Source organism: Nyctereutes procyonoides, unplaced genomic scaffold (assembly GCF_905146905.1).
Source record: "Nyctereutes procyonoides isolate TBG_1078 unplaced genomic scaffold, NYPRO_anot_genome, whole genome shotgun sequence".
Lineage (NCBI taxonomy): Eukaryota > Metazoa > Chordata > Mammalia > Carnivora > Canidae > Nyctereutes > Nyctereutes procyonoides.
This window is the reverse complement of record NW_026575131.1, coordinates 9,620-37,440: the sequence shown is the minus strand read 5'-3', so window position 1 is coordinate 37,440 and position 27,821 is coordinate 9,620. Positions and strand designations below refer to the sequence as shown.

Here is a 27,821-nt window from a genome sequence, read left to right as displayed (position 1 = left end):
TGCATACGCGCCTTGCCTAAGTACTGCCGAGCCAGGGGATGTCCCCTTCCCTGAAGCTCGGGGCCACAGGTCACCTGCACCTTCCAAAGCACTTGGCTCCCATCGCTGGTCTGCGGCGATTTTGGACATCCATCGAGAAGACAGCACCTCCGAGATTCCTAGAGAGGCCGGCCTGGAGACTTGAGAAGCCGGAAGCCCGGCCCCAGGCACTTCCTGTCCGGTTATTGTTCTCGCGCGGAGGCGCGGGGCGTCGGAGCCTGCCGGCCTTGTGCCGTTGTGCTCGTGAGCTCCTGCCGGGCGTCTTCGAGACACGGTCAGTGAGTCTGGCGGGGGTGGGCCCTCCCAAGGGCGGACCGCCGCGACCTCCTCTCGGGGGCCCTGGCCTGTTTGTTCCTAAGGCGGCTGCGCGTCCCATCACTTCAGAAACCCAGCTGGCGCCTGCCGGGGTCTGGCCGGGGACCTTGAACTCGGGCGGCCCTGGGGCCTGGGGCAGGCTCGCCCCGGAGTGCGGCCGCCTGGGGTCTGCAGGGGGCCGGGGCACTGGGGGAGCCCTCTCTGGGGAGTCTGTGCTGTCTGGGTGGAGGCGGGCGTGAGGTTTGTTAGCAGGAGGCAGTTCCGGAGGGACGCAGCGAGGGGGCTGTTCGGGCCTTTGTACCTGGTAGAATTCACCTCGCGGAAAGAATGGACGATGGAAAGAATAATCGCCCAGAATTGAGGATTGGTGCAGGAGTGAAAGTACTGTTGCATCAGGAAATTCAGTGTGTACAGTAAATTGCCAATAAGTCTGACTTAGGAGAAAGCATGCGATTACTTCAATAGTAGCAAAAGGGGACTTGACAAAATTTAGCGCCTTTTTCCCCCAGTAAAACGTCTGAAGGGGAATAGAAAAAATTTAATTTCCTCATAATAAACTAAACCAGTACGATCGTTTTACTCACAAATTAAACAACGACACAGTCAATTATGATGAAGGGGTACTGTTAAGTTGTTGGTGTGATCCTTTAAGAAAGCAGTTGGGCATATTTATCAACCATGAAATCCTTGAACCAGTAATCAGAGCCTTTATTCCGAGGGAGTAATTCAGCAGAAGAAAAAACTATTTGCACAGAAAAAAATTTAGCGTTAATTATTAAGAATATAAACTGAAAACAATCAAAATGCCTTTTACTAAAGCAATGGCTCATAAGTAGGATTAAGTTACAGTATAGGTATGATTCAGAATTCTGTGCCAGAATGAAGTAGCTCTGTATATATTTATATGGAAAGATCTAAGACTGTGCAATACTATGTGAAATGCAGAGATTGAGTTAAGAAAGAAACAATGCAAGTTGCTGAAAAATGCACAGATGTGATCTAATCTCTGCTTTGGGAAATAAGCACTCTCTGTCAAGGTGTACATATCTGTAAGGAAATGCAGAGAAAACACTGATGACTGGTAACAACTGTGGGGGGAATATATTTAATTCTGTGTATTTCTGTATCACTTGGTCCTTTTTTTAAAAAATATATATATTTTATCTATTCATGAGAGACAAAGAGAACAGAGAGAGAGGCAGAGACACAGGCAGAGGGAAAAGCAGGCTCCATGCAGGGAGCCTGACGTGGGACTTGATCCCGGGACCAGGAATCACACCCTGAGCCAAAGGTGGCGCTAAACCGCTGAGCCACCCAGGCACCCCTACTTGGTTCTTTTTGGTTGAGAATGACTGAATAGGGGAATTAATACTATAGGTTATTGTATAGCTACTAAAAATAATAAGCATGGAGAATGGCAACATAAAACATCTCTTTTTTTAATCTTCAGAGTAATACAGGGCATTTAGAATTAGTGGCAAAAGTAAGCAAACAAAAAGAATCTCAAAACTACATCACCCAAAGATGACCACCCCTAAATGTTGGTATGTAGACTCTCAGTCTTTTTCTTGAGATTCTTTAGTTTATGCTATTGTGTATCTTTGGTAATTTAAAAAAAAGCACTCTCTGTGTTTTAATATTCCTTCTTAAAAAAAAAACCCGTGATAATTATGAAATATATATCCCTATAGTTAAAAAGTTTATTAAGTCATGATTGTCACTATGGTTGAAGCTTTTCCCTTAAATTCTGTGCTGCATCTCCTTGGAGATGGAGTAGGACTGATTGTTCTTAGTCTTTTCTGTATTTTTCAAGTTTTATAATAAAAATACGTTAACCCTATAAACAGGAAAAAAACTCAATAAATATTATATAAAGCTATTTGTGATTATTATGGGAACAAATTACATGTTTGCAGTTGAACCCTCTCCATTCTATGAAGGTGCAGTAGAGCAGACTCTTGCCATAGTGGCTGCTGCTTAGGCACTGGTGAAATTGGCCAGTCGGCTTTATGGCATCCAGGCATACCTCTGCTCAATGCTAACAACGTTTTCTGGTTTTTCAGTAGACAGTCTTCATTTTGGCCCTGGGAAGAAACCTAAGAAGAAGCTTTTGAAACTTAAAAATTAGATGGGACTTGATCTCTGCTGGGCAGCCCCCAGCTATAATAATTCCCCTCCTGAGCATAGAAGATGACTGCACAACTGAGAGAGGCCATGGATTTAACTGCCTGGGGCTCAGTGACGGTGAAAAAGGAGGAGGAAGAGGAGGAAAACTTCCTGGGTCAGGCATCCAGTCAGCAAGTGCACTCTGAGAACATCAAAGTCTGGGCTCCTGGGGAAGGTCCTCAGACAGGCCTTGATATATCAGAACAGGAGGAAAAGGTAAATAATTGTCTGGGAGGAAGCGGAGAGAAGAGACCTGAAAACCTCAAGTAGTTTCAGAGGGCACTATGTCCCTCTGCTTCCACACCTGGAGTATTATTTTCTGGCTAGGGCTCTAGCCTTTGGCCTTTGGAACATAATACAAATAGTCTCTTCTGATTGATGGGACATTTAGTGCTTTCTGTAAACCAGTGGTTCTCAAACCTTGCTACTACACAGAATTGATTGGGGAGATTTTTGTAAAATTGTGATGCTCATGCCATACTTGATTCCAGTTAAATGAGATCTTGTGGTGGGTCCCAGACATCTGTGTTTTTTAAAAACTTCAGGTGATTCCACTCTGGATCTGATAGCTCTAACCTGTGCTTCTCAAATTTTAACATAATTGATGTCTCACATTTTAATCACCAGGAGATCTTATAAAAATGTAGATTCTGATTCAGGAGGTCTGGGTTAAGATTCTGTACTCACAAGCTCGCAGTTGGTGATGATCTATGGGTTGCACTTGGAGGAGGGAGGATATACCCTATACTCTGGTCCTTAATGCTTTCAAAACATTTGAACCAGATGATACTGTGGTTCCCCAAAGATCATAACCTTGCTTTTGTGATCTTTAGACCTCAGAAAACTGTAACCTGGAAAATCTCCCCACATGCTCTTTTGTCATGCACCCACTGGCAAATTAGGTTTCGGTGCTATACTGGGTAGTGAAGTGAAATCAAAGTGATAGAGAGGAAACTTGGTGCCTTGATTCTCTGCCTGACCCATGTTGGGGATCAGAGAAGTCTTTGCCTTCATTTTCCTTTTTGTTTTATTTTTATTTTTTTATGTATAAATTTCTTTTTTATTGGTGTTCAATTTGCCAACATATAGAATAACACCCAAGGCTCATCCCGTCAAGTGCCCACCTCAGTGCCTGAGACCCAGTCAACCCCAGCCCCCGCCCACCTACACTTCCACCACCCCTAGTTCGTTTCCTAGAGTTAGGAGTCTTTCATGTTCTGTATCCCTTTCTGATATTTCCCACTTATATTTTCTCCTTTCCCCTTTATTCCCTTTCACTATTTTTTATATTCCCCAAATAAATGAGACCATATAATGTTTGTCCTTCTCCGATTGATTTTTTTCACTCAGCATAATACCCTCCAGTTCCATCCACGTTGAAGCAAATGGTGGGTATTTGTCATTTCTAATGGCTGAGTAATATTCCATTGTATAAATAAACCACATCTTCTTTATCCATTCATCTTTCGATGGGCACCGAGGCTCCTTCCACAGTTTGGCTATTGTGGACATGGCTGCTATAAACATCAGGGTGCAGCTGTCCCGGCGTTTCATTGCATCCGTATCTTTGGGGTAAATCCCCAGCAGTGCAATTGATGGGTCTTAGGGCAGAACTATTTTTAACTCTTTGAGGAACCTCCACACAGTTTTCCAGAGTGCACATTCCCACCAACAGTGCAAGAGGGTTCCCCTTTATCCACATCTTCTCCAACATTTGTTGTTTCCTGCCTTGTTAATTTTCCCCATTCTCACTGGTGTGAGGTGGGATCTCATTGTGGTTTTGATTTGTATTTCCCTGATGGCAAGTGATGCAGAGCATTTTCTCATGTGCATGTTGGCCATGTCTATGTCTTCCTCTGTGAGATTTCTCTTCATGTCTTTTGCCCATTTCATGATTGGATTGTTTGTTTCTTTGGTGTTGAGATTAACAAGTTCTTTATAGATTTTGGAAACTAGCCCTTTATCTGATATGTTATTTGCAAATATCTTCTCCCATTCTGTAGGTTGTCTTTTAGTTTTGTTGACTGTATCCTTTGCTGTGCAAAAGCTTCTTATCTTGATGAAGTCCCAATAGTTCATTTTTGCTTTTGTTTCTTTTGCCTTCGTGGATGTATCTTGCAAGAAGTTACTGTGGCCACGTTCAAAAAGGGTGTTGCCTGTGTTCTCCTCTAGGATTTTGATGGAATCTTGTCTCCCATTTAGATCTTTCATCCATTTTGAGTTTATCTTTGTGTATGGTGCAAGAGAGTGGTCTAGTTTCATTCTTCTGCATGTGGATGTCCAATTTTCCCAGCACCATTTATTGAAGAGACTGTCTTTCTTCCAGTGGATAGTCTTTCCTCCTTTATCGAATATTAGTTGACCATAAAGTTCAGGGTCCACCTCTGGGTTCTCTATTCTGTTCCACTGATCTATGTGTCTGTTTTTGTGCCAGTACCACACTGTCTTGATGACCACAGCTTTGTAGTACAACCTGAAATCTGGCATTGTGATGCCCCAAGCTATGGTTTTCTTTTTTAAAATTCCCCTGGCTATTCGGGGTCTTTTCTGATTCCACACAAATCTTAAAATAATTTGTTCTAACTCTCTGAAGAAAGTCCATGGTATTTTGATAGGGATTGCATTAAACGTGTACATTGCCCTGGGTCACATTGACATTTTCACAATATTAATTCTGCCAATCCATGAGCATGGAATATTTTTCCATCTCTTTGTGTCTTCCTCAATTTCTTTCAGAAGTGTTCTATAGTTTTTAGGGTATAGATCCTTTACCTCTTTGGTTAGGTTTATTCCTAGGTATCTTATGCTTTTGGGTGCAATTGTAAATGGGACTGACTCCTTAATTTCTCTTTCTTCAGTCTCATTGTTGCTGTATAGAAATGCCAATGACTTCTGGGCATTGATTTTGTATCCTGCCACACTGCCAAATTGCTGTATGAGTTCTAGCAATATTGGGGTGGAGGCTTTTGGGGTTTTTTGTAGAGTATCATGTCATCGGCGAAGAGGGAGAGTTTGACTTCTTCTTTGCCAATTTGAATGCCTTTTATTTCTTTTTGTTGTCTGATTGCTGAGGCTAGGACTTCCAATACTATGTTGAATAGCAGTGGTGAGAGTGGACATCCCTGTCTTGTTCCTGATCTTAGGGGAAAGGCTCCCAGTGCTTCCCCATTGAGAATGATATTTGCTGTGGGCTTTTTGTAGATGGCTTTTAAGATGTCGAGGAATGTTCCCTCTGTCCCTACACTCTGAAGAGTTTTGATCAGGAATGGATGCTGTATTTTGTCAAATGCTTTCTCTGCATCTAATGAGAGGATCATATGGTTCTTGTTTTTTCTCTTGCTGATATGATGAATCACATTGATTGTTTTACGAGTGTTGAACCAGCCTTGTGTCCCGGGGATAAATCCTACTTGGTCATGGTGAATAATTTTCTTAATGTGTTGTTGGATCCTATTGGCTAGTATCTTGTTGAGAATTTTTGCATCCATGTTCATCAGGGATATTGGTCTAGAATTCTCCTTTTTGGTGGGGTCTTTGTCTGGTTTTGAATTTAAGGTGATGCTGGACTCATAGAACGAGTTTGGAAGTTCCATCTCTTTCTATCTTTCCGAACAGCTTTAGTAGAATAGGTATGGTTTCTTCTTTAAACGTTTGATAGAATTCCCCTGGGAAGCCATCTGGCCCTGGACTCTTGTGTCTTGGGAGGTTTTTGATGACTGCTTCAATTTCCTCCCTGGCTATTGGCCTGTTCAGGTTTTCTGTTTCTTCCAGTTCCAGTTTTGGTAGTTTGAGGTTTTCCAGAAATGCATCCATTTCTTCTAGATTGCCTAACTTATTGGCATATAGCTGCTCATAATATGTTTTTAAAATCGTTTGTATTTCCTTGGTGTTGTTAGTGATCTCTCCTTTCTCATTCATGATTTTATTAATTTGAGTCTTTTCTCTCTTCTTTTTAATAAGGCTGGCTAATGGTTTATCTCTCTTATTAATTCTTTCAAAGAACCAACTCCTGGTTTTGTTAATCTTGTTCCAGAGTTCTTCTGGTCCCGATTTCATTGAGTTCTGCGCGAATCTTTATTAATTCTCTTCTGCTGGGTGTAGGATCTATTTGCTGTTTTTTCTGTAGCTCCTTTAGGTGTAAGGTTAGCTTCTGTATTTGAGTTCTTTCCAGTTTTTGGATGGCTGCTTGTATTGCGATGTATTTCCCCCTCAGGACTGCTTTTGCTGTATCCCAAAGATTTTGAACAGTTGTATCTTCATTCTCATTAGTTTCCATGAATCTTTTTAATTCTTCCTTAATTTCCTGGTTGACCCTTTCATCTTTTAGCAGGATGGTCCTTAACCTACACGTGTTTGACGTCCTTCCAAACTTATTCTTGTGATTTAGTTCTAATTTCAAGGCATTATGGTCTGAGAATATGCAGGGGACGATCCCAGTCTTCTGGTATCGGTTCAGACCTATTTGTGACCCAGTATGTGGTCTATTCTGGAGAAAGTTCCATGTGCACTAGAGAAGAAAGTGTATTCAGTTGTGTTTGGACGTAAAGTTCTGTAGATATCTGTGAAATCCATCTAGTCCAGTGTATCATTTAAAGCTTGTTTCTTTGGAGATGTGCTTAGAAGACCTATCGAGTGTAGAAAGTGCTGCATTGAAGTCACCAAGTATAAGTGTATTATTATCCTAGTTTGTCTTAACTTTGGTTATTAGTTGATTGATATATTTGGCAGCTCCCACATTCGGAGTATATATATTGATGATTGTTTAGTCCTCTTCATAGATAGATCCTTTAAGTATGATATAGTGTCCCTCTTCATCTCTCACTACAGTCTTCGGAGTAAATTTTAGTTTATCTGATATAAGGATGGCTACCCCTGCTTTCTTTTGAGAACCATTTGAATGGTAAATGGTTCTCCAACCTTTTATTTTCAGGCTGTAGGTGTCCTTCTGTCTAAAATGAGTCTCTTGTAGACAGCAAATAGATGGGTCTTGCTTTTTTATCCAGTCTGAAACCCTGCGCCTTTTGATGGGGTCATTGAGCCCCTTCACGTTCAGAGTTACTATTGAAAGATATGAGTTTAGTGTCATCATGATACCTTTTCAGTCCCTGTTTTTGTGGATTGTTCCATCGGATTTCTTCTTAAAGAGGAATTTTAAGAGTCCCCCTTAAAGTTTCTTGCAGAGCTGGCTTGGTGGTCACATATTCTTTCAGTTCCTGTCTTGGAAGCTCTTTATCTCTCCTTCCATTCTGAATGAGAGCCTTGCTGGATAACGTATTCTTGGTTGTATGTTCTTCTCATTTAGGACCCTGAATATATCCTGCCAGCCCTTTCTGGCCTGCCAGGTCTCTGTGGAGAGGTCTGCCGTTAATCTGGTATCTCTCCCCATATAAGTTAGGGATCTCTTGTCTCTTGCTTGCTTTAAGGATCTTCTCTTTATCTTTGAAATTTGCAGGCTTCACTATTAAATGTCAAGGTGTTGAACGGTTTTTATTGATTTTTAGGGGGGCATCTCTCTATTTCCTGGGTCTGAATGCCTGTTTCCCTTCCCAGATTAGGAAAGTTTTCAGGTATGATTTGTTCAAATACATATTCTGGACCTCTGTTTTTTTTTTTTTTCGGTGCCCTCAGGAACCCCAATTAAATGTAGATTTTTCTTCCTCAGGCTGTCACTCATTTCCCTTAATCTATTCATGATCTTTTAATTGTCTCTTTTTTTCTCAGTTTTCCTCTTTGCCATCAACTTGTCTTCTGTCACTCACTCATTCTTCCACCTTGTTAACCCTCATCGTTAGGACCTCTAGTTTGGATTGCATCTCATTCAATTGATTTTTAATTTCTGCCTTATTAGTTCTAAATTCTGCAGTCTTGAAGTCTCTTGAGTCTTTATGCTTTTTTCTAGAGCCACCAGTAGCTTTATAATCGTGGTTCTGAATTGGCTTTCTGACATTGAATTGTAATCCAGATTTTGTAACTCTGGGAGAGAGGACTGTTTCTGATTCTTTTGAGGTGAGGTTTTCCTTCTAGTCATTTTGTTAAGTGCAGAGTGTCCAAAAACAAGTTGTATTGGGAAAAGGAGAAAAAGAAGAGAAAGAAGAAAAGAAAATGAAAAAAAAAAAAAAAGAAAGAAAAAAAAGAGAAAAAAAATAAAAAAGAAGAAAAGAAAGGGGGGGGGGGAAGCAAACAAATCAATAAACAAAAAACAATGGGAGTATCCTCTGATTCTGTATACAGTAAATCCCTCGACTTCCCCTGGGACTTTCCAGTGCTGCTTTGTCAATAATTTGTTTTTCCCCTGTGGGTCTAGCTGGTCTTCTGAGGGAGGGGCCTGCTGTGCTGATTTTCAGGTGTTAGGACTTGGGGAAGGTGCTCAGCCCCCTGCCTGGTGCAGGGCTCAGTGAAAGATGTTTAAGCTATGTATCCGGTGAGGCCACTGTGAGGCTCAGTGGGGGGTTATTTATCCTGTGAGGCCCCAGGAGGAACAAGAACAGTGGCAGAGGCCAGGTCTGGAGCCCTGGTGTCAGCTCCCACAGTAACTCTGGAGCTCTCTGTCTGCAGGGCCTGGAGGCTCCGGGGCGGGGCCGCTGATCTGCTCAGCTTGGGGCAGGAGTGTCCCTGCTGTCCTGGGCCCTCCTGGCTTCTGCCTGTCCAGGTGGGAGCGCCAGATCTTGGGCTGTGTCCCCGGCGCCCTGTGCTTCCATGCCTGAGCTATTGGATTTGCGCTCCGGGCTGCTGGGCCCCTTCCGCCCCGGAGCCGTGGCCTGAGCCACTCCCTGGGGCCGTGGCCTGAGCCTGCTCCTGGGGCCGTGCAGCCCCCTCTGTGCAGAGCCTCTGCCGGAGCACCTCCGAGCTGCTCCCGGGTCCAGCCAGGTGCGCCCTGCAGCCCTTTAGGGAGCTGGGCCGCGGGGTGTGGCACGCTTTCCCTGGGGCGCAGGTGCCTCTATTAGTGTCCCAGGGAGCCTGAGGGCATCCTCGCCCCTCCTGGGATCCTGCTGTAACTCCCTGTGAACACCTTTCAGTTTGGGAAGATTGGTGAAACTCCTGCTTCTCCAGGCATGGCTTTCCTGTCCTGGGACACTAGCCCTGGCCTTAGCAGGGCTCCTCGCGGAGCCCCTCCCCCTTGGATGCCTTTTGTTTCTTTATTTCTTTCCTCTCCCCCCTCCCCCCCTTCCTACCTTGATAGAAGCGTGAACTTTTCTCACTGTAGCATTCCAGCTGTTCTCTCTTTAAATCTCAGACCGAGGGATCCCTGGGTGGCGCAGCGGTTTGGCGCCTGCCTTTGGCCCAGGGCACGATCCTGGAGACCCGGGATCGAATCCCATATCGGGCTCCCGGTGCATGGAGCCTGCTTCTCACTCTGCCTGTGTCTGCTTCTCTCTCTCTCTGTGACTATCATAAAATAAAAATAAAATTTAAAAATATATATATATAAATCTCAGACCAAATTCGTAGATTTTCAGGATTATTTGAAGGTTATCTAGGTAATTTGGTGGGGACAGGTGACTTGGGGACCCTACTCTTCCGCCATCTTGCCCCGCCTCTCCTTTTTTTTGTTTTTAATAGTTAAAAAATTTTTAAAAATCTTTTATGGTAAAAAAAAAAAAAAAAAATCTTTTATGGTCTTCAGGAATAGGTCCTTACACTCTCATCTTCAAAACTAATCATACCACCTCCCCCTGACAATCCACTCATAAACTGACCTGGGCTTTGTTGTCTCTAGGGTCCAAACATGTTCTGGGACATGGCTGTCGTCCTGAAAGCAACACAGGAGGCACCTACTGGCTCAACCATTGGCAGCTACTCATTACCGGGGACTTTGGCCAAGAACGAGATACTGGATACTCATGGGATCATGACCTCTCTAGGCAAGTTTCAACCCCCTGATTCAGAATCTGACCTTTGGAGTTTCTCTGTATCTATTTAGAGACTGGTGGTCTGATCTCCTAACTTGAGAAACCTAGAGTATTGAGGTATCAAAACTGTCAGGGAGAGCTGGCTAGAAGAATGCCAAAGATACCTGTGCATTTGTCACAGGAAATGGCTCATTTTATATGTAGTCTTAAGACACCAGGTAGACACAGGTGAACTTTAAATTCACGTACTCTTCATATGCTTTGTGTTTATCATTGGTTGGTGAGCCTGCAAGAGAAGCCAGCTAAGGTCAGAAAGGTCAGTTTTTGTTGTGATTTTGAGGAAATGTTGTGGAGATGTTCTTTTTTTTATAGATCTTTGTGCAGATTCCAGGGGGGTTTTGAGCAGTTGTGTAAACTATACTCATGTTCAAAGCTAGGTCTTAATAGAGGGTACTAATGGCTGACTTATCACCTGGTTCTTTCTCTAGGCTGGGACTCAGGATATGTCTGACTAGCAATGGCAGAAACTTACCTATAGAGGAGTGATGTGTCACTGTGGGTCAAGGATGTGGTAGCCATGGGTCCTGTGTTGTAGAAGTAATCCCTGGGTGACTGCCAAGGCCCTTATGGCACTCGAATTCTAGAAATCTGGCTGGTACAGAGCTACACCTGAGTATTTTGAACTCACTCTGCTCTCTATCCCATTCCTCAGACTGACCAGGTCACTTTCTTAAACCAGTATAGGATTATCACCTTTCATCTTCTTGTCTCTTCTTTAATTATTCCTCATCAGCAGCTTCTGTTGCCTATTTCCTGCTCTCTGTTCCATTCTCTCTGGTGCATTCTGTGTATTATGACTTCTTTTTTTCTTTCCTTGCTTTATCTTTCATTCACATCTTAACTCCAGCAGTAACACCCGTCCACCAGGCATGATCACTGTTTCCCTTCTTTGCTTCTTACCTCCAGACCCTTTTCCCAGCCAATATTGACCTTTCTGTGTATTGTCAGCTGTTTGCATAGCAGCAGGTAACAGCAGGGTTATAAGTTCTACAAATTAAGAGAAATACCTGAGTGTAGTTGCTGCCCTGCCTTTGATAACTCTTTGACCTTGAACAAGTCCTTTCTCTCTCAACCTCCATTTCCTGTTCTTTCAGCAAGACTGTATTCATTCAGTGCATACAGGATCTTGTGGGGGCCCTGCTTTCTGTGTGCTAGGTAATGTGATAGGTGTTGGGGATACTGAAGAAGATACAGTCTTGCCCTTCTTTTTAGCTCTCACACAAATGAAGGAGAATAGTTTCATCTTGATGATAAAATTTAAATATGCATGAACATGCTTTGAAAATTTCCTGGTGGTTAACATCTGAGAGAGTTTTATCTACAGCTTCCTATGTATTAATTACTGTTGAATTTATTAAAGTTTAAAACATTTAAAACTCAAGTTTTTAAGCATTTCAACATAACTTATTTTTATTTTACTTATACATCTAGGAGATTTTTATAAAAATGAGAATATTTGTCCTTTAATTCATGTTTAGTGAAGCCTCAAGTTTTACAGATTAATATTTTAAACTTTTTAAAATGTTTTGCTCTATCTACATATCAATTTATATAAAAATTTCCTTATTTTTATTCTCAAATATATAAAATGTATTATATTTCAAATTCAGTATATATAATTTTAAAAAATATTTCAAATACCTAAGTAGGCAGACTTAACTAATCTTATGTATAAAATCTTACTAATCGGGATCCCTGGGTGGCGCAGCGGTTTGGCGCCTGCCTCTGGCTCAGGGCGCGATCCTGGAGACCTGGGATCGAATCCCATATCGGCTCCGGGTGCATGGAGCCTGCTTCTCCCTCTGCCTGTGTCTCTGCCTCTCTCTCTCTCTCTCTCTCTCTCTCTCTCTCTCTCTGTGACTATCATAAATAAATAAATTTTTAAAAAAATCTTACTAATCACACTTTTGTAAACCTAATGAATTTGTAGTGACTTACAAATTTAGTAAATCAAATTACCATTCATATCTTATAATAGAGTCTCCAGCTAAAATGGTAGACCTAGATAGCATTTTAGATCTCTTTTTTAAAAAATGAAAAAAAAAAGTATTGATTTCAAAAGTTGTACTTTGCCTGTCCTCTAGTTCATCACAAGTACATTTTTAGTTAATTTCTTTAGTAGGGTTACCATAATGCTTCAAGGTCTAAAAAAGGAAAAATAACTATCTCAAGCCAAAGGTACAGGTTCTACATTATTGGTTAATTAATAATGCAGAGGGATTTGAGCTTGAGTACTCAGAACAGACCTTTCCTTTTCTTAGATCCTGGGCATTGGCCAAGATGCTAGCTCTTCATCCCTGTAATGGAAATGTTAAATGACCAATATGTGGAGACCTTGTAGGCCACAGTTGTACCTGCTTCTGTAATAATCTTGACAGAAAAGATGATGCAAATATAAGTAATTGTTTCTGTTATTGGTTCTAATTGGTTCACTAGTTCCCACTGGTCTTCATCTTTCATGGCTTTCTAGTATTCTAAATCTTATGGTAAAAAGGGTAGGAGTGAGGTCACGGGATGAAAGTGAGGTCATAGATTGACGTTTTCTTGGAATTTGTTCTTGTTGGAAAGATGCTTGGTGGGGATAGGAGGCCCCCAGTGTCAGTGATACAGAGCTAAAGGAAAGAAGTAGTAGATGGAAAAAAGCAAGGAGGGAGACACTAGAAGGGAAAGAAATTAGGTGAGATGTATGGGATAAAGAAAAGTAGAGGACATAGAAGAAAGTAGTGCACAAAAGAAAAGCAGAAGAGATATAAAATAATACAAGGAAAAAATCAGAATATTCCACCCACACTGAGTTGTAATATAAAAACCAAGAGAGGAGAGATGAAGAGGCAGTAGGGAAAAGAGATAGAGGGGAAAAAGTAAAATAAGAAAGAAGATATGAAGACAGATGGTGACTGCACTTAGGGTGGTGAGCATTGAGTAATGTATGGAATTGTTGAATTAATATATCATACACTTGAAATTAATATAAGACTGTTAATCATACTTCAGTTAAAAAATTTTTGATGCTAAAAGATAAAAGGGTCAACCGGGAAATTAAGGAAGAATTAAAAGATTCATGGAAACTAATGAGAATGAAGATACAACCGTTCAAAATCTTTGGGATGCAGCAAAAGCAGTCCTGAGGGGGAAATACATCTCAATACAAGCATCCATTCAAAAACTGGAAAGAACTCAAATACAAAAGCTAACCTTACACATAAAGGAGCTAGAGAAAAAACAGCAAATAGGTCCTACACCCAGCAGAAGAAGAGAGTTAATAAAGATTCAAGCAGAACTCAACGAAATCGAGACCAGAAGAACTGTGGAACAGATCAACAAAACCAGGAGTTGGTTCTTTGAAAGAATCAATAAGATAGATAAACCATTAGCCCGCCTTATTAAAAAGAGAGAGAAGACTCAATAAAATCATGAATGAGAAAGGAGAGATCACTACCAACACCAAGGAAATACAAACGATTTTAAAAACATATTATGAACAGCTCTACGCCAATAAATTAGGCAATCTAGAAGAAATGGACGCATTCCTGGAAAGCCACAAACTACCAAAACTGGAACAGGAAGAAATAGAAAACCTGAACAGGCCAATAACCAGGGAGGAAATTGAAGCAGTCATCAAAAACCTCCCAAGACACAAGAGTCCAGGGCCAGATGGCTTCCCAGGGGAATTCTATCAAACGTTTAAAGAAGAAATCTTACCTATTCTACTAAAGCTGTTTGGAAAGATAGAGATGGAGTACTTCCAAATTCGTTCTAAGAGGCCAGCATCACCTTAATTCCAAAACCAAAGACCCCACCACAAAGGAGAATTACAGACCAATATCCCTGATGAACATGGATGCAAAAATTCTCAACAAGATACTAGCCAATAGGATCCAACAACACATTAAGAAAATTATTCACCATGACCAAGTAGGATTTATCCCCGGGACACAAGGCTGGTTCAACACTCGTAAAACACTCAGTGTGATTCATCATATCAGCAAGAGAAAAAATAAGAACCATATGATCCTCTCATTAGATGCAGAGAAAGCATTTGACAAAATACAGCATCCATTCCTGATCAAAACTCTTCAGAGTGTAGGGATAGAGGGAACATTCCTCGACATCTTAAAAGCCATCTACGAAAAGCCCACAGCAAATATCATTCTCAATGGGGAAGCACTGGGAGCCTTTCCCCTAAGATCAGGAACAAGACAGGGATGTCCACTCTCACCACTGCTATTCAACATAGTATTGGAAGTCCTAGCCTCAGCAATCAGACAAAAAGACATTAAAGGCATTCGAATTGGCAAAGAAAGTCAAACTCTCCCTCTTCACCGATGACATGATACTCTACAAAAAAACCCAAAAGCCTCCACCCCAAGATTGCTAGAACTCATACAGCAATTTGGTAGCGTGGCAGGATACAAAATCAATGCCCAGAAATCAATGGCATTTCTATACACTAACAATGAGACTGAAGAAAGAGAAATTAAGGAGTCAGTCCCATTTACAATTGCACCCAAAAGCATAAGATACCTAGGAATAAACCTAACCAAAGAGGTAAAGGATCTATACCCTAAAAACTATAGAACACTTCTGAAAGAAATTGAGGAAGACACAAAGAGATGGAAAAATATTCCATGCTCATGGATTGGCAGAATTAATATTGTGAAAATGTCAATGTGACCCAGGGCAATGTACACGTTTAATGCAATCCCTATCAAAATACCATGGACTTTCTTCAGAGAGTTAGAACAAATTATTTTAAGATTTGTGTGGAATCAGAAAAGACCCCGAATAGCCAGGGGAATTTTAAAAAAGAAAACCATAGCTTGGGGCATCACAATGCCAGATTTCAGGTTGTACTACAAAGCTGTGGTCATCAAGACAGTGTGGTACTGGCACAAAAACAGACACATAGATCAGTGGAACAGAATAGAGAACCCAGAGGTGGACCCTGAACTTTATGGTCAACTAATATTCGATAAAGGAGGAAAGACTATCCACTGGAAGAAAGACAGTCTCTTCAATAAATGGTGCTGGGAAAATTGGACATCCACATGCAGAAGAATGAAACTAGACCACTCTCTTGCACCATACACAAAGATAAACTCAAAATGGATGAAAGATCTAAATGTGAGACAAGATTCCATCAAAATCCTAGAGGAGAACACAGGCAACACCCTTTTTGAACGTGGCCACAGTAACTTCTTGCAAGATACATCCACGAAGGCAAAAGAAACAAAAGCAAAAATGAACTATTGGGACTTCATCAAGATAAGAAGCTTTTGCACAGCAAAGGATACAGTCAACAAAACTAAAAGACAACCTACAGAATGGGAGAAGATATTTGCAAATAACATATCAGATAAAGGGCTAGTTTCCAAAATCTATAAAGAACTTATTAGGGGATCCCTGGGTGGCACAGCGGTTTGGCGCCTGCCTTTGGCCCAGGGCGCGATCCTGGAGACCCGGGATCGAATCCCACGTCGGGCTCCCGGTGCATGGAGCCTGCTTCTCCCTCTGCCTGTGTCTCTGCCTCTCTGTCTCTCACTGTGTGCCTATCATAAATAAATAAAAATTAAAAAAAAAGAACTTATTAAACTCAACACCAAAGAAACAAACATCCAATCATGAAATGGGCAAAAGACATGAAGAGAAATCTCACCGAGGAAGACATAGACATGGCCAACATGCACATGGGAAAATGCTCTGCATCACTTGCCATCAGGGAAATACAAATCAAAACCACAATGAGATCCCACCTCACACCAGTGAGAATGGGGAAAATTAACAAGGCAGGAAACAACAAATGTTGGAGAGGATGCGGAGAAAAAGGGAACACTCTTACACTGTTGGTGGGAATGTGAACTGGTGCAGCCACTCTGGAAAACTGTGTGGAGGTTCCTCAAAGAGTTAAAACTAGACCTGCCCTACGACCCAGCAATTGCACTGTTAGGGATTTACCCCAAAGATTCAGATGCAATGAAACGCCGGGACACCTGCACCCCGATGTTTATAGCAGCAATGTCCACAATAGCCGAACTGTGGAAGGAGCCTCGGTGTCCATCAAAAGATGAATGGATAAAGAAGATGTGGTGTATGTATACAATGGAATATTACTCAGCCATTAGAAACGACAAATACCCACCATTTGCTTCAACGTGGATGGAACTGGAGGGTATTTTGCTGAGTGAAGTAAGTCAATCGGAGAAGGACAAACAGTGTATGTTCTCATTCATTTGGGAATATGAATAATAGTGAAAGGGAATATAAGGGAAGGGAGAATAAATGTGTGGGAAATATCAGAAAGGGAGACAGAACATAAAGACTCCTAACTCTGGGAAATGAACTAGGGGTGGTGGAAGGGGAGGAGGGCGGGGGGTGAGGGTGAATGTGTGACGGGCACTGAGGGGTACACTTGACGGGATGAGCACTGGGTGTTATTCTGTATGTTGGTAAATTGAACACCAATAAAAATTAATTTATTAAAAAAAATAAAAGAAAATAAAAAAAATTTTTGAAAAGACAAAAATGTTAGGGCAGTTAAGCTACAGGAAGAAAAATAGAATAGATACAAGAAAGACATCAGATGACCTCAAAAGAGTAGGAATAGAAAGAACTGGAAAAAGACTAGCATTTCAGAATTTGTTGTCACATTCAGTTCTCTGCCATATGCAGGCCTTGCATTGCCTTTTTCCAGCACTCCCTATCTTATCTGAATGATTATTTTGGGAGTGTCGTGTAACTGTTGTTTTAACCAGGTAACCATACTAGGCTGTTTCCCTGCCCCCCCCCATCATGTTTTGTATCCTGACATCCCTGTCTCTCACTCATCTCCTAGGTTGGAGAGTTGCCCTGATCTATGCTGGTGGGATGTCTTAAAGATGCTGGATTCTCCCCCTTGCAGTTGCTGTATGACCTGCAGCTCACAGCTTTCCTGCTCACTTCTAAGTTCACCACCAGGAGGAATGGCTCCCCTTTGGAGGCTTGCCTCCACTGCTTGCCCTTGTTTCATGTGCCTTATCTGGGTAGTGTTCCCGAACTTGGTATAATTCAAATGCTGATGAAGATTTTATGAATGCTAGGCTGCATAGGTGCACATCATTGGGTCAGGGGTGATAGGAGTGGAGAGGAGACACATAAAGAGTTACTATGTTACTGACTCTAGGACCCCTTTTCTGACACAACGGTTCCAAGGCAGTTTTAAAACTTCAGGATGTTTTGCTGTTTTCATGATACTGGCATAAGGGAACAGGCTATACAGTGTCTCAAACTTAGAAGGGTCAGCTTTCCTTGACACAAAGCAGAGCTGTTTGCTCAACACAAGTGTTGAGCTGTTTACTCTGTTCACATTCTTCCTTAGTCCCTTCTGGGGTTACCATCTATCACCATAACAACTCCTGTCCTCTAAGGATCTCCATCTTTGCTCCTGGGCCCCAACACGTGGACCCACAGCACTAGATGTGAGGCTCAAAGTCACTGCAGACTCTCCAGAGCCACTTCCTGTGCTCAGACATTACTGTAGAATAACTTGATTAAACTTTTCCTGGTTTTATGAGATACATACTGTTATTGTCCTTATTTTGGAGATAAGGAAACTGAGGCAAAGAAGTTAAGTTAGTAGCCCAAATTCCTACAGCTATGTGGCAGAGCAGGCGTTTGAAACTAAGCCGTCTGGCTCCACAGTCCATGTTGTTAAGCTATGTGCTAAATAGCCTCTCAGTGTTTCAGGTGCTCTTAGCTGCTCTGGTCCTTCTGGCATCCAGTGGACCCTTTCTGTCCATGCTTATCTTTACTTGAATATCCAGCTTCCTCATACACAAAAGTCTAAGTTGCATAGATTTTCATTTCTAGGGTCAGAATGTCCTTAATTAAGTGGTGGGTTGTAAGCAGATCTACACTAAGTAGCTAACGTAAGGAGGCAAGCCTGGGAGAGTAGTGCCCTTCAACTGGTCTTAATTGTAAGATCAGTCATTACGCAACCAGAGCCATCTGAAGATGGCTTTCCTGCATGAGGCAGTGTTGGATGTCCAATGGAGGTAAGTGGAAGTGCTGGAAAGACCACGAATCAGTGGAGTCTGCTCTGGGTGTGGCAGAAGAACCTACAGAGGAGAGGTGACACATGGGGGAATTCTTTTCTTTGATGAAGCCATTTTACACATACACCGAAGTCACATACATCCTGACATTTATCACTTGATGATCCTGTTCTTTTTCTAGGCCAGAATAAGCTGACATTTATACTTTTGTTTGTTGTTTCAGGTGCTGAAACCAAGAACCCACAGTTACTGGTTCCAAAAACTGAGACATGTGATGAAGCAGAAAAACCCTTCATAATATCAGGAAGAATCCAGAAAGTTAATCCTCAAGGACCTGAGTTAGGAGAAGCCTGTGAAAAAGGGAACATTATAAAGAGGCAAAGAATGAAGAGGGAAAAGAAAGGTTTCAGACATATGGCAGTGAAGAACTGTCATGTACCTGAAAGCTTCAAAGTAGAGGAAGATCAGAAATGTCAGCAGTCTGGGGAAAGATATAGCCTTAGTTCTAGCTCTGTTAAAAATCAGAAAAGCCAGCCTGGACAGAAACCTTTCACATGTAGTGTGTGTGGAAAAGGCTTTAGTCAAAGTGCAAACCTCGTAGTGCATCAGCGAATCCACACTGGGGAGAAACCCTTCGAATGTCATGAGTGTGGAAAGGCTTTCATTCAGAGTGCAAACCTTGTCGTACATCAGCGAATCCACACTGGACAGAAACCATATGTATGTTCAAAATGTGGGAAAGCCTTTACTCAGAGTTCAAATCTGACTGTACATCAAAAAATCCACTCCTTAGAAAAAACCTTTAAGTGCAGTGAATGTGAGAAAGCCTTCAGTTATAGCTCACAACTTGCTCGGCACCAGAAAGTCCACATTACAGAAAAATGCTATGAATGTAATGAGTGTGGGAAAACATTTACTCGGAGCTCAAACCTCATTGTCCACCAGAGGATCCACACTGGGGAGAAGCCCTTTGCCTGTAATGATTGTGGCAAAGCCTTTACCCAGAGTGCAAATCTTATTGTACATCAACGAAGCCATACTGGTGAGAAGCCATATGAGTGTAAAGAGTGTGGAAAAGCCTTTAGTTGTTTTTCACATCTTATTGTGCACCAGAGAATTCACACTGCAGAGAAACCTTATGATTGCAGTGAGTGTGGAAAAGCCTTCAGTCAGCTATCTTGCCTTATTGTGCATCAGAGGATTCACAGTGGAGATCTTCCTTATGTGTGTAATGAGTGTGGGAAGGCCTTCACATGTAGCTCGTACCTGCTTATTCATCAGAGAATTCATAATGGGGAAAAACCTTACACATGCAATGAGTGTGGCAAGGCCTTCCGGCAAAGGTCGAGCCTCACTGTGCACCAGAGAACCCACACTGGGGAGAAGCCCTATGAGTGTGCCAAGTGTGGCGCGGCTTTCATTTCTAACTCGCACCTCATGCGACACCACAGAACCCATCTTGTTGAGTAACAGGTACTGGTTACTCCAGGCATTGATCGTAATCCACTAACCCCTAACTGGATATATCTTTGCTGTTTTGTTCCTCTGTAAAAATGAGGCTGCCATGTTTTAAAAGTAACAGTTTTCAGGAGTGCATCACAGAACATAAGCATTTTGGAGACTGACTTAAAGTGAAAGCTAAGCACTTAAAGGCAGGGACTGTGTTTTTTTGAGCTGTGCCCTCAGTGGTCCTCCTGTTTGAAATGGAATGTGGCTTTTTTAGAAATTGGTTATATAAAGCTAAGTGATAAAGATCCTATTTGAGGAAAGGTGTTTTTGTTTTTTTAAACCCAATTTCTTGAGCAACAGGCAGGTTTTTGGTATAGGTCTGCTTGGAATTCTGGAGCTTTGATCCTTGTATTCTAGTATTTTGGGTTAAGAAATGATGACTAGTTAAGGAAACCACTTGGGGTAGCAAATCAACACTCACCTTTGAACTTTTTTATAAGCTTTCCATTCCTTAGGCAATCTTCTCCTAAAATGGATAGAAGTAGGAAACAGCTGTTTCCCCTGTTATCTATACCTCATGAACCTTGGTATGGTAAAGCTCTGGGAGGGTCTGACAAACCTCTTCTATTCTGCAGTCTGAATGGCCAAGCACTTGAGGATTGATGGAGACAAAACACTGGGGCCAGGGTGTATTCATTTGCTAACGACAACTCTTCATGTGACCCTAACTTCATTGCATTCCATCAGAGTGAGATGCTTCTAACAGTCCCTTCACAGAGGGGTCAAAGAATAAAGCTTGCTGAAAGGCCTGTTCACATTATCTATGCTTATTCTGCTCAGGCCCAGCCAGGGGGGGGTTCACTTTGGGTGTCATTCTCACTTTTTGGCTGGCCTTTAGAAGAAATAATGGAGTCCTAATTTTGAGAGGACCAAAGAAGGAAGTAAAGGGAGGCGAGGAGGTAGAGTGGGACTCCTAAGGTCTTTTTTTTTTTTTTTTTTTGAGAAGTTCAACAGTATTGGAATGTGAAAACTTAGAAGGATGAAGAAACTGGCTAAGGTAAGATAACCTTTGTTACTATTGAGCCTTTATTCCTGGAAAAACAATTTCTAAAACTATGCAATAGGTAGAGTTATGTAATATTGGCCTTGTATTTATATAGAACTTAATTCCTTGTTTATACACCTTCAAGTATAGAATCAATCCTCAGCACTTCCCTTAAACTTTCACACAGATCCTTACCTTAATCCATAGAACACTGAAAGAGGTGTTTTCCCCATCTAGCTGAGAGTGGTCAAACAAAGAGCAGCCTACATTCAAATCCAGGACTTAAACCAGGTTCTCTGTTCTGCAATGCTGTGTCTAACCATCTGCAATCCAGGTCTTCCACAGAGCCTGAGAAAGGGGCGAGGAAGCTGAGATTTTAGGACGTGCCTTAGGTAGTGTGACCCACAGTAAGCATCAAATCAGACTAGGATTGGAGTCTCCTGGTTGTGGGTCTGTCTCTTCATCCCACTCAGCAAGCAAGAACATATTGTAAAGGCCCTGCCTGCTGACAAGCAATCTGGTACAACTCATGTAGAAGTCCCATCATTGGGACTTAACTGGCTCATTTGTTTTGTATTTAACAGAGCACTTTCTCATGTATAGAAGGCATAAACAATGCTTGTTTATTTCCTCTTTCTCTTCCCCTTCAACTATGATCTTTCATCCAAGCATGTGCACCTTCTTTTCCCAGTTTGCACTCTGAATCATACATAACTATAAGAAATTAATAGGATTCAAAAGTCAGAATCAGAAATGCCCATGTCCTCTGTGACTGTTCCTGTCCCCCAGATGAGAATGGAGAGACCCAAAGATAACACCAAGTGTTTGCTGAGATTGGGAACAAGCTTGGGTTTTTACCCCTGCAGGATCAGGAAGCCCAGTAGAAGAGCAGGTTTGAAGATTTGGAGTAAATCTGACCTGGACCTATCAAGAGACCAAAAGTGTACTTTCCTTGAAAGATACAAGCCAGGACTTAGGATCCTTAGGACAGTTAAATTCTTCTGGTTTCACACTATGTTCATCCTAATTTAATGCTTTTCATGGATGATTGAGATTTCCTGGCTAAAGATTGCTGGTCATAGGCAACTCAGAAAAGGCTGTGCAGGTGATTGTGATGTAAAGCTAGATTTGAAAATCACCCAACCTTGCAGTGAAACAGTGATTTTCACTTGGCTGCATGTTAGAATAACCTAGTGTACTTAAATTTTTTTTTCCATTCCCAGGGCCAACTTTTTTGTGTTTTTTTTTTTTTTTTTTCCCAATTCTGGAGGGAAACCCTTTTGGGGACACATTGTGTGACCAAGGTAATGGCCACTGCAGTCAAGTAAAGTCTGCAGGCTATGAATGCATGTGATCAAAGGTGGAGTAGGAAAGCCCTAGTAAAATCTGGATGTGCAGAGTACTCTGTGTGGTTTCGGCAAAACAGGATACTAACAACATTGGCTGCACTGGATGTCCTATACCTTGGTTGTAAGGATTCTGTGCCCTAATTTATTTGTATTTTAAGTGAATATACCAAACACTATATATATATGAGCAGACCAAGTTTTACACAGTATACTTTTATATTCCTCATTCAACAAAATGGCTTTTTACACTTCTACTGTATTTCATCTCCAGGTCTTGGTTTCCACAAATCTGCACCCAGGTTCAAGACTTCTCCAATCCTGCATAAATTATGTGAGCCTAGTGGATTACCAAACAGACCAGATCCTTAACTAACAACTCTTATTTCCAGTTAATTTCCAGACTTTAAAATAAGTTACTGCTCTCCTTTTTCTGTATGGTTTCTGATAGATGAGAAGTGACTACTACTTGGCACAGTTGGCTTAAGTTTTCATTTTCCCAAAAGTCAACCCTTTTCTCTCTTGGCTTTTATTTCTAGAAGCGGATCAGAACTCTGAAGCCCTGATTCTTAAGTTGCCAAGAGCTATCAGAGTTCTAGCTATCAAAAATCCAGGCCAATTGATGAGTACTAAGAAGACAGCCAAGAAGTCATGGCAACAGTTGTGTATTAAGGAGAACATAGTGATATGGAAGTGATGATAAAGTCTTGTACTTGGAGGGGCACAGGGGAGGAGAGACTCATTGAGACACACACACACACACACACACACACACACACACACACACCCCTACACTTACATGCCTCAGACCCATGAATCTCCAAGCTCAGGAAGAGGTGTTTGGACAAAGCTAATCTTTATGTTCTGGGTCCCTCCCTCGCCTAGATAGTTATCCTTTCATATCTGTCACTTTGCTTGCTCTTCCATCCAGTGTGCTCAATCTTTCTGGGGTCACAGTCCCTTTGAGGATCTAATGGAGGTTGTAGATCCTCTTCCTGAGACCTGCAGATAGCACATTCAGTTTTTCGCTCATTTGTGGTGGCTTATAGTCTCCCTAAGGCCAGTTCTTGAATCCTCTAGGGCATAAATGTCTAGTGACATTAAGAAATGAGGTCAGAATCTCTAGATGTTGCCCAAATACAATCTCAATCTTGCTTTTCCTGGATTCCCTCCTTAAGCAAATAGCATTATTCAGCAGCCAAACTGGAAATCCAAGAGGTTATTTCTGGCTTTCTCTGTGTCATTCTTTCAACAGTTCTTTTCACTCTTTGTGGCAAACATGGTGCTAGTTCCTGGAGTACAAAGGCAAACAAGACCTACCAAATCCTGGTGTCTCAGGAAAACTGTTTGAACCCCTTAACATGATTTACTAAGCTCTTCATAGTCTCTTTCCAACCTAATCTCTTCACTTTGCATGTATTTTTACTGCAGCCTGGAGGCATGTGCTGGCTTTTCTCTGTGCCTTTGCTCACACTGTCCCTGATGCTTATTACCACCACTTCCTACTTGACCTCTGTCTACTTTGCTGAACTTTAGATTTCTTTTAAGATTTGATTCCAGTCTCATCTTTGGGAACCCTCTGACTAATCCTTAGCAAGTATGTGTATACACACACACATACACACACACACACACACACACACAGAGAGATACTTAGAAGTATGGAAGAGCATATGGTATGTATCCACTTTATGCTTTAAAGTGAAAAAAAAACTTGGATTCATAATTGTGTATATAGTACAGTTCTCATATAATGTTTCATATACTATGTACTGTTAAAAAGTAATAGATAAATTACCTGAAGGAAATAAAAAAAATGTTATAAGTGGTTAAGTGACATGTTCACAGCCATACAGAATTGCAGAGCTTAGACTCCAACTTGGTCCTGTAGATTATAGAATTATGGGAGATTAAAAGTCATTTTTTTCTTTTTAAGTAATATTTTATATAAGGAACAAGAACTTTATAATCAAGAAAAAATTATTATATTTACATATTTAGTTCTATTGTATTAACTCTAAACAGTATTTTAATTCTGTGTTTTAAGATGTGGAATATACCCTGCTATTTCTTTCTCCTTCCCCTTCCACCTCTCTGACTCTGACCATGTCAAGTCTGATTCTTGAACTCTATTCTGTAACCATAGATAGTCTTTTATGCTTTGTTTATTGATTTGCTCTAAATGTTGAAAATAAACAGCATGAATGTAATATAAATGTTTACTGCAGATTAAGTAGCTTACTATGATTTATAATATATTATTTTACTGGAGTTTTTAGTTACCTTTCTTTTCTCCTTATACTGGTTGCTTTTAGCACACTCTGAGTGATTTTCAGATTCTTCATCTAATTAGATACTCTATTGAGTCCCCTTTTTTCTCTTTAAGAGACCTCTAGTTTCCAGCTTCCCATGCTAGTCTGCCCTTGATGTTTTCCTGCCCCTTGTTTTGTTGTTACATGGGGCTTTGGTGTGTACTGAATTGTACATGTTGCTCTTATTTATTAACTCCCTCATTTCACTGCAGCACAACTTCCAAGTCCCTTGCCAAGAAAGAGTATATGGAAGACAAAAATATTGAGTGCTTATATATCAAAAAAAACATCTTTCTCTGTCCTCCAGCTTGATTGTTACTCTGGCTCTGAAATTCTACATTGAAAAATTAATCCAGAATTTGTAGATGCCTAGTTCCAGTCTGATTCTTATTTGACAATCAATAAATACTGTTTGCATTACTGAGATCTTTTCCCCCACCCAGCCCCCATCCCTGAAAGCTTTTATAAAGTCTCCTCTTTATTCTTGTGCACTTAATTCTCCAGTGTACTCAGTGGAATTATTCAATCTAGTGACTCAGGTTACTTCTATTCTTGGAAATGTTCTTGTGTTATGTGATAATCTCCCCACCCCTTTTTCTCTTTTTTAGTCTTTCTAGAATCTTTATCTGTCATATGTCGGACCTGTGGATTGATCCTCAGCTACTTTCTGTGTTATTACCATGTCCTTGTTTTGTGCTATTTTCTGAGAGACTTTTGTTATTTTTCAACCTGCTTAGCAAATTTCTTATTTTGCCAATATTAATTTCTAAAAAGCTTTTCCTTTTCTGTTTGTTCCCTTTTTGTAGCATACTATTCTCATTTTAGAGACACCTCTCAATTCTGAGTGTCGTAATTAGAAGAGTTTTCTTAAAGGTTTCTCTGTCAGCAGATATCTCACCCCTTCATGTCCTTCCCCTGGGTCCTTTTTTCTCTTTGTTTACTCTCATTAGAGACTTTCCTCAAATATGTTGTGATTCTTACTGATATAAATCTGTATGTGTGTATCAAAAGTCGATTTGAGACCTCTGTGTGTGGGAGTGGGGTTTGCTCAGTTAAGAGGCTTTCTTCTAGAATACTCGGAAGGAAACGAACTCTTCCCTGGAAATCTTTCAGCTCTAGAATGCTATCTTTTGTCTGGGGCTTATATGCTTCGTTAGCAGGAACACCTCTGATATTTTTGTCTGGGGTTTAGATACCATAAGTGCTTCTGTAGGAGTGGGAGAGAGGAAAGTCAAGTGTTATTAAAGGCTTTGGTTAATGCCCTTATTTTTATCCTCACTTCTCCCTTCTACCAAGTCCAAGTCCCAAGTTGCTTTGGGATTTGGTAGGGTATGTCAGCTACCTCCTTCCATTGTATTGCCCTCAGCAAGTGTTCCAAGTTCTCACTCCCTTCATGCAGCCTTCTCCATTTTCCATCTTACAGAGATTTGTTCCCCTTATCACATCATTATTTATACATTTTAAGCCATTATAATTCATTATCATCTTACGGGAAGATAAAACATTTTTAAAAAGACTGTTGATATGCTTTTATATTGCACTACCACTTAACTATCCTAAAAATTAGTACTTTGGCAGTGATTTATATACTTGTCAGTGTTACAGTTTTACCAAAAAAAAAAAATCCAAGGGAATAATTAAATTATAATATGATGGAATATTATGCAACCACTAGAGAGCATAATTTATTTTATTTTTTTAATAAATTAATTGTTATTGGTGTTCAATTTACCAACATACAGAATAACACCCAGTGCTCATCCCGTCAAGTGTCCCCTCAGTGCCCATCACCTATTCACCCCCACCCCCCGCCCTCCTCCCCTTCCACCACCCCTAGTTCGTTTCCCAGAGTTAGGAGTCTAATATCAGTCTCCCTTTCTGATATTTCCCACACATTTCTTCTCCCTTCCCTTATATTCCCTTTCACTAATATTCATATTCCCCAAATGAATGAGAACATACACTGTTTGTCCTTCTCCGATTGACTTACTTCACTCAGCATAATACCCTCCAGTTCCATCCACATTGAAGCAAATGGTGGGTATTTGTCGTTTGTAATGGCTGAGTAATATTCCATTGTATACATAAACCACATCTTTAAAGAGCATAATTTAAAGGATATTTGGTGATATAAAATGTTCCCGGTATTAAATGGAAAATGTTAAGTACAAAATTAAATGGTTAGGTACAGATAGCTCAATTTTCTTAAATATACGTGCATAGAAAAGATGAAAAAAATAAGTACATAGGGTGGTTAATGGTTAAATATCACTGCTTTGTCTATATTTTCTACAATACACCTCAGTTACCTTTATGACCAAGAAGGGAAAAGCTAATAAAAACACAAGATGATGGCTCATATGGAGTGATGAGACAATTTTGGGGGGTGTGGTAGTAGGGAGCAGCAGAGTAAGGGACTGGGGAATAAACCAGTTACCAAGGACCTAATGGTGGATGGAGTTCATTCGGGGAATATATGTAACCTTAGTGATTGTGACGTATACCTGGGGCTCGGCTGGTGAGGGGAGAAAGAAATCCTGGAGACCATACAGATAGCTTTTGTCAGACTACAAGGGAGATTCTGACTCAGACAGTGGCCGGGGCAAGAAGAGAATGGACAGATGGAGTGAGGAGGCCTTAGGGGCATGAAAGATTAAGCCTCAAATCCCCAAGCCAGAAATCAGATCCACAGCCTGGTGAAACATGACTTGTGACAAATGGGTCCTGCCCAGGCCTAAGAAGCCCTGGTTTCCTTGTACTGCTCTGGGTCTGACCTGTGTTCACAGTAGTCAGTACTTCTGAGGTGTTGGGTGGGGATTTGGGAGATGCAACTCAAGTCCTAGCACACTAGTAGCAAGGTTGTAACAACCCCATTTGTTAAGGGGTTCCTGTGTGGGAGACTTAATGCCAAATGTTCTTTATTTCATTTAGTCCTCATCTGAGGAAGTTCCTTTATAATCCCCATTTTCAAGGAATATCTTCACAGGATCAGAATGACTCAGGCCAAAGTTTGTGCCCCTTCCTCCCAAGCTACTTTCTCCATGTCCCTCCAGAGACCTTTCTCCTCAAAAGTTACAGAAGCAAACAATGAAGAATAAGTCTTCCTCCTAGCTCAGAGTACCCTGGTTGGGAGTACCCTGGAAATAAGTGTTGCAAATTTCTTGATCCTTCCAAGGAGAGTGTATGTATTTACAGTCTTCTGTATCCCC

The 27,821-nt window shown here is 41.2% G+C and overlaps 1 protein-coding gene across 6 annotated transcripts; it reads left to right on the top strand.

Moving 5' to 3' along the window:
- Window positions 1-24,976, top strand: ZNF35 (zinc finger protein 35). Of its 6 annotated transcripts, none has more exons than XR_008666869.1 (6): window positions 2-313; window positions 2,421-2,736; window positions 10,238-10,382; window positions 18,684-19,933; window positions 20,916-20,966; window positions 22,575-24,976. XR_008666869.1 is itself a non-coding variant. In XM_055343759.1 (5 exons), exons 2-4 carry the CDS (start codon window positions 2,545-2,547, stop codon window positions 19,928-19,930), a joined length of 1,584 nt encoding a protein of 527 aa, XP_055199734.1. In that variant the 5' UTR covers window positions 2-313; window positions 2,418-2,544; the 3' UTR covers window positions 19,931-19,933; window positions 20,913-20,927. The 6 variants fall into 6 exon arrangements, 2 of the variants coding, with proteins under 2 accessions (XP_055199734.1, XP_055199733.1); XR_008666870.1 differs by having other exon boundaries at window positions 2,418-2,736; window positions 22,840-24,976; XR_008666868.1 differs by having other exon boundaries at window positions 2,418-2,736.
- The last annotated feature ends 2,845 nt before the right edge of the window (window positions 24,977-27,821 follow it).

What these genes read in the sequence shown, in the direction of transcription:
- ZNF35 (XM_055343759.1), top strand. Translation starts at nt 2,545, where the DNA reads ATGACTGCACAACTGAGAGAGGCCATGGATTTAACTGCCTGGGGCTCA. An exon ending in TATCAGAACAGGAGGAAAAG is followed by an intron (nt 2,737 to 10,237) that starts GTAAATAATTGT and finishes TGTTGTCTCTAG; the next exon opens with GGTCCAAACATGTTCTGGGA. An exon ending in TGGGATCATGACCTCTCTAG is followed by an intron (nt 10,383 to 18,683) that starts GCAAGTTTCAAC and finishes TTGTTGTTTCAG; the next exon opens with GTGCTGAAACCAAGAACCCA.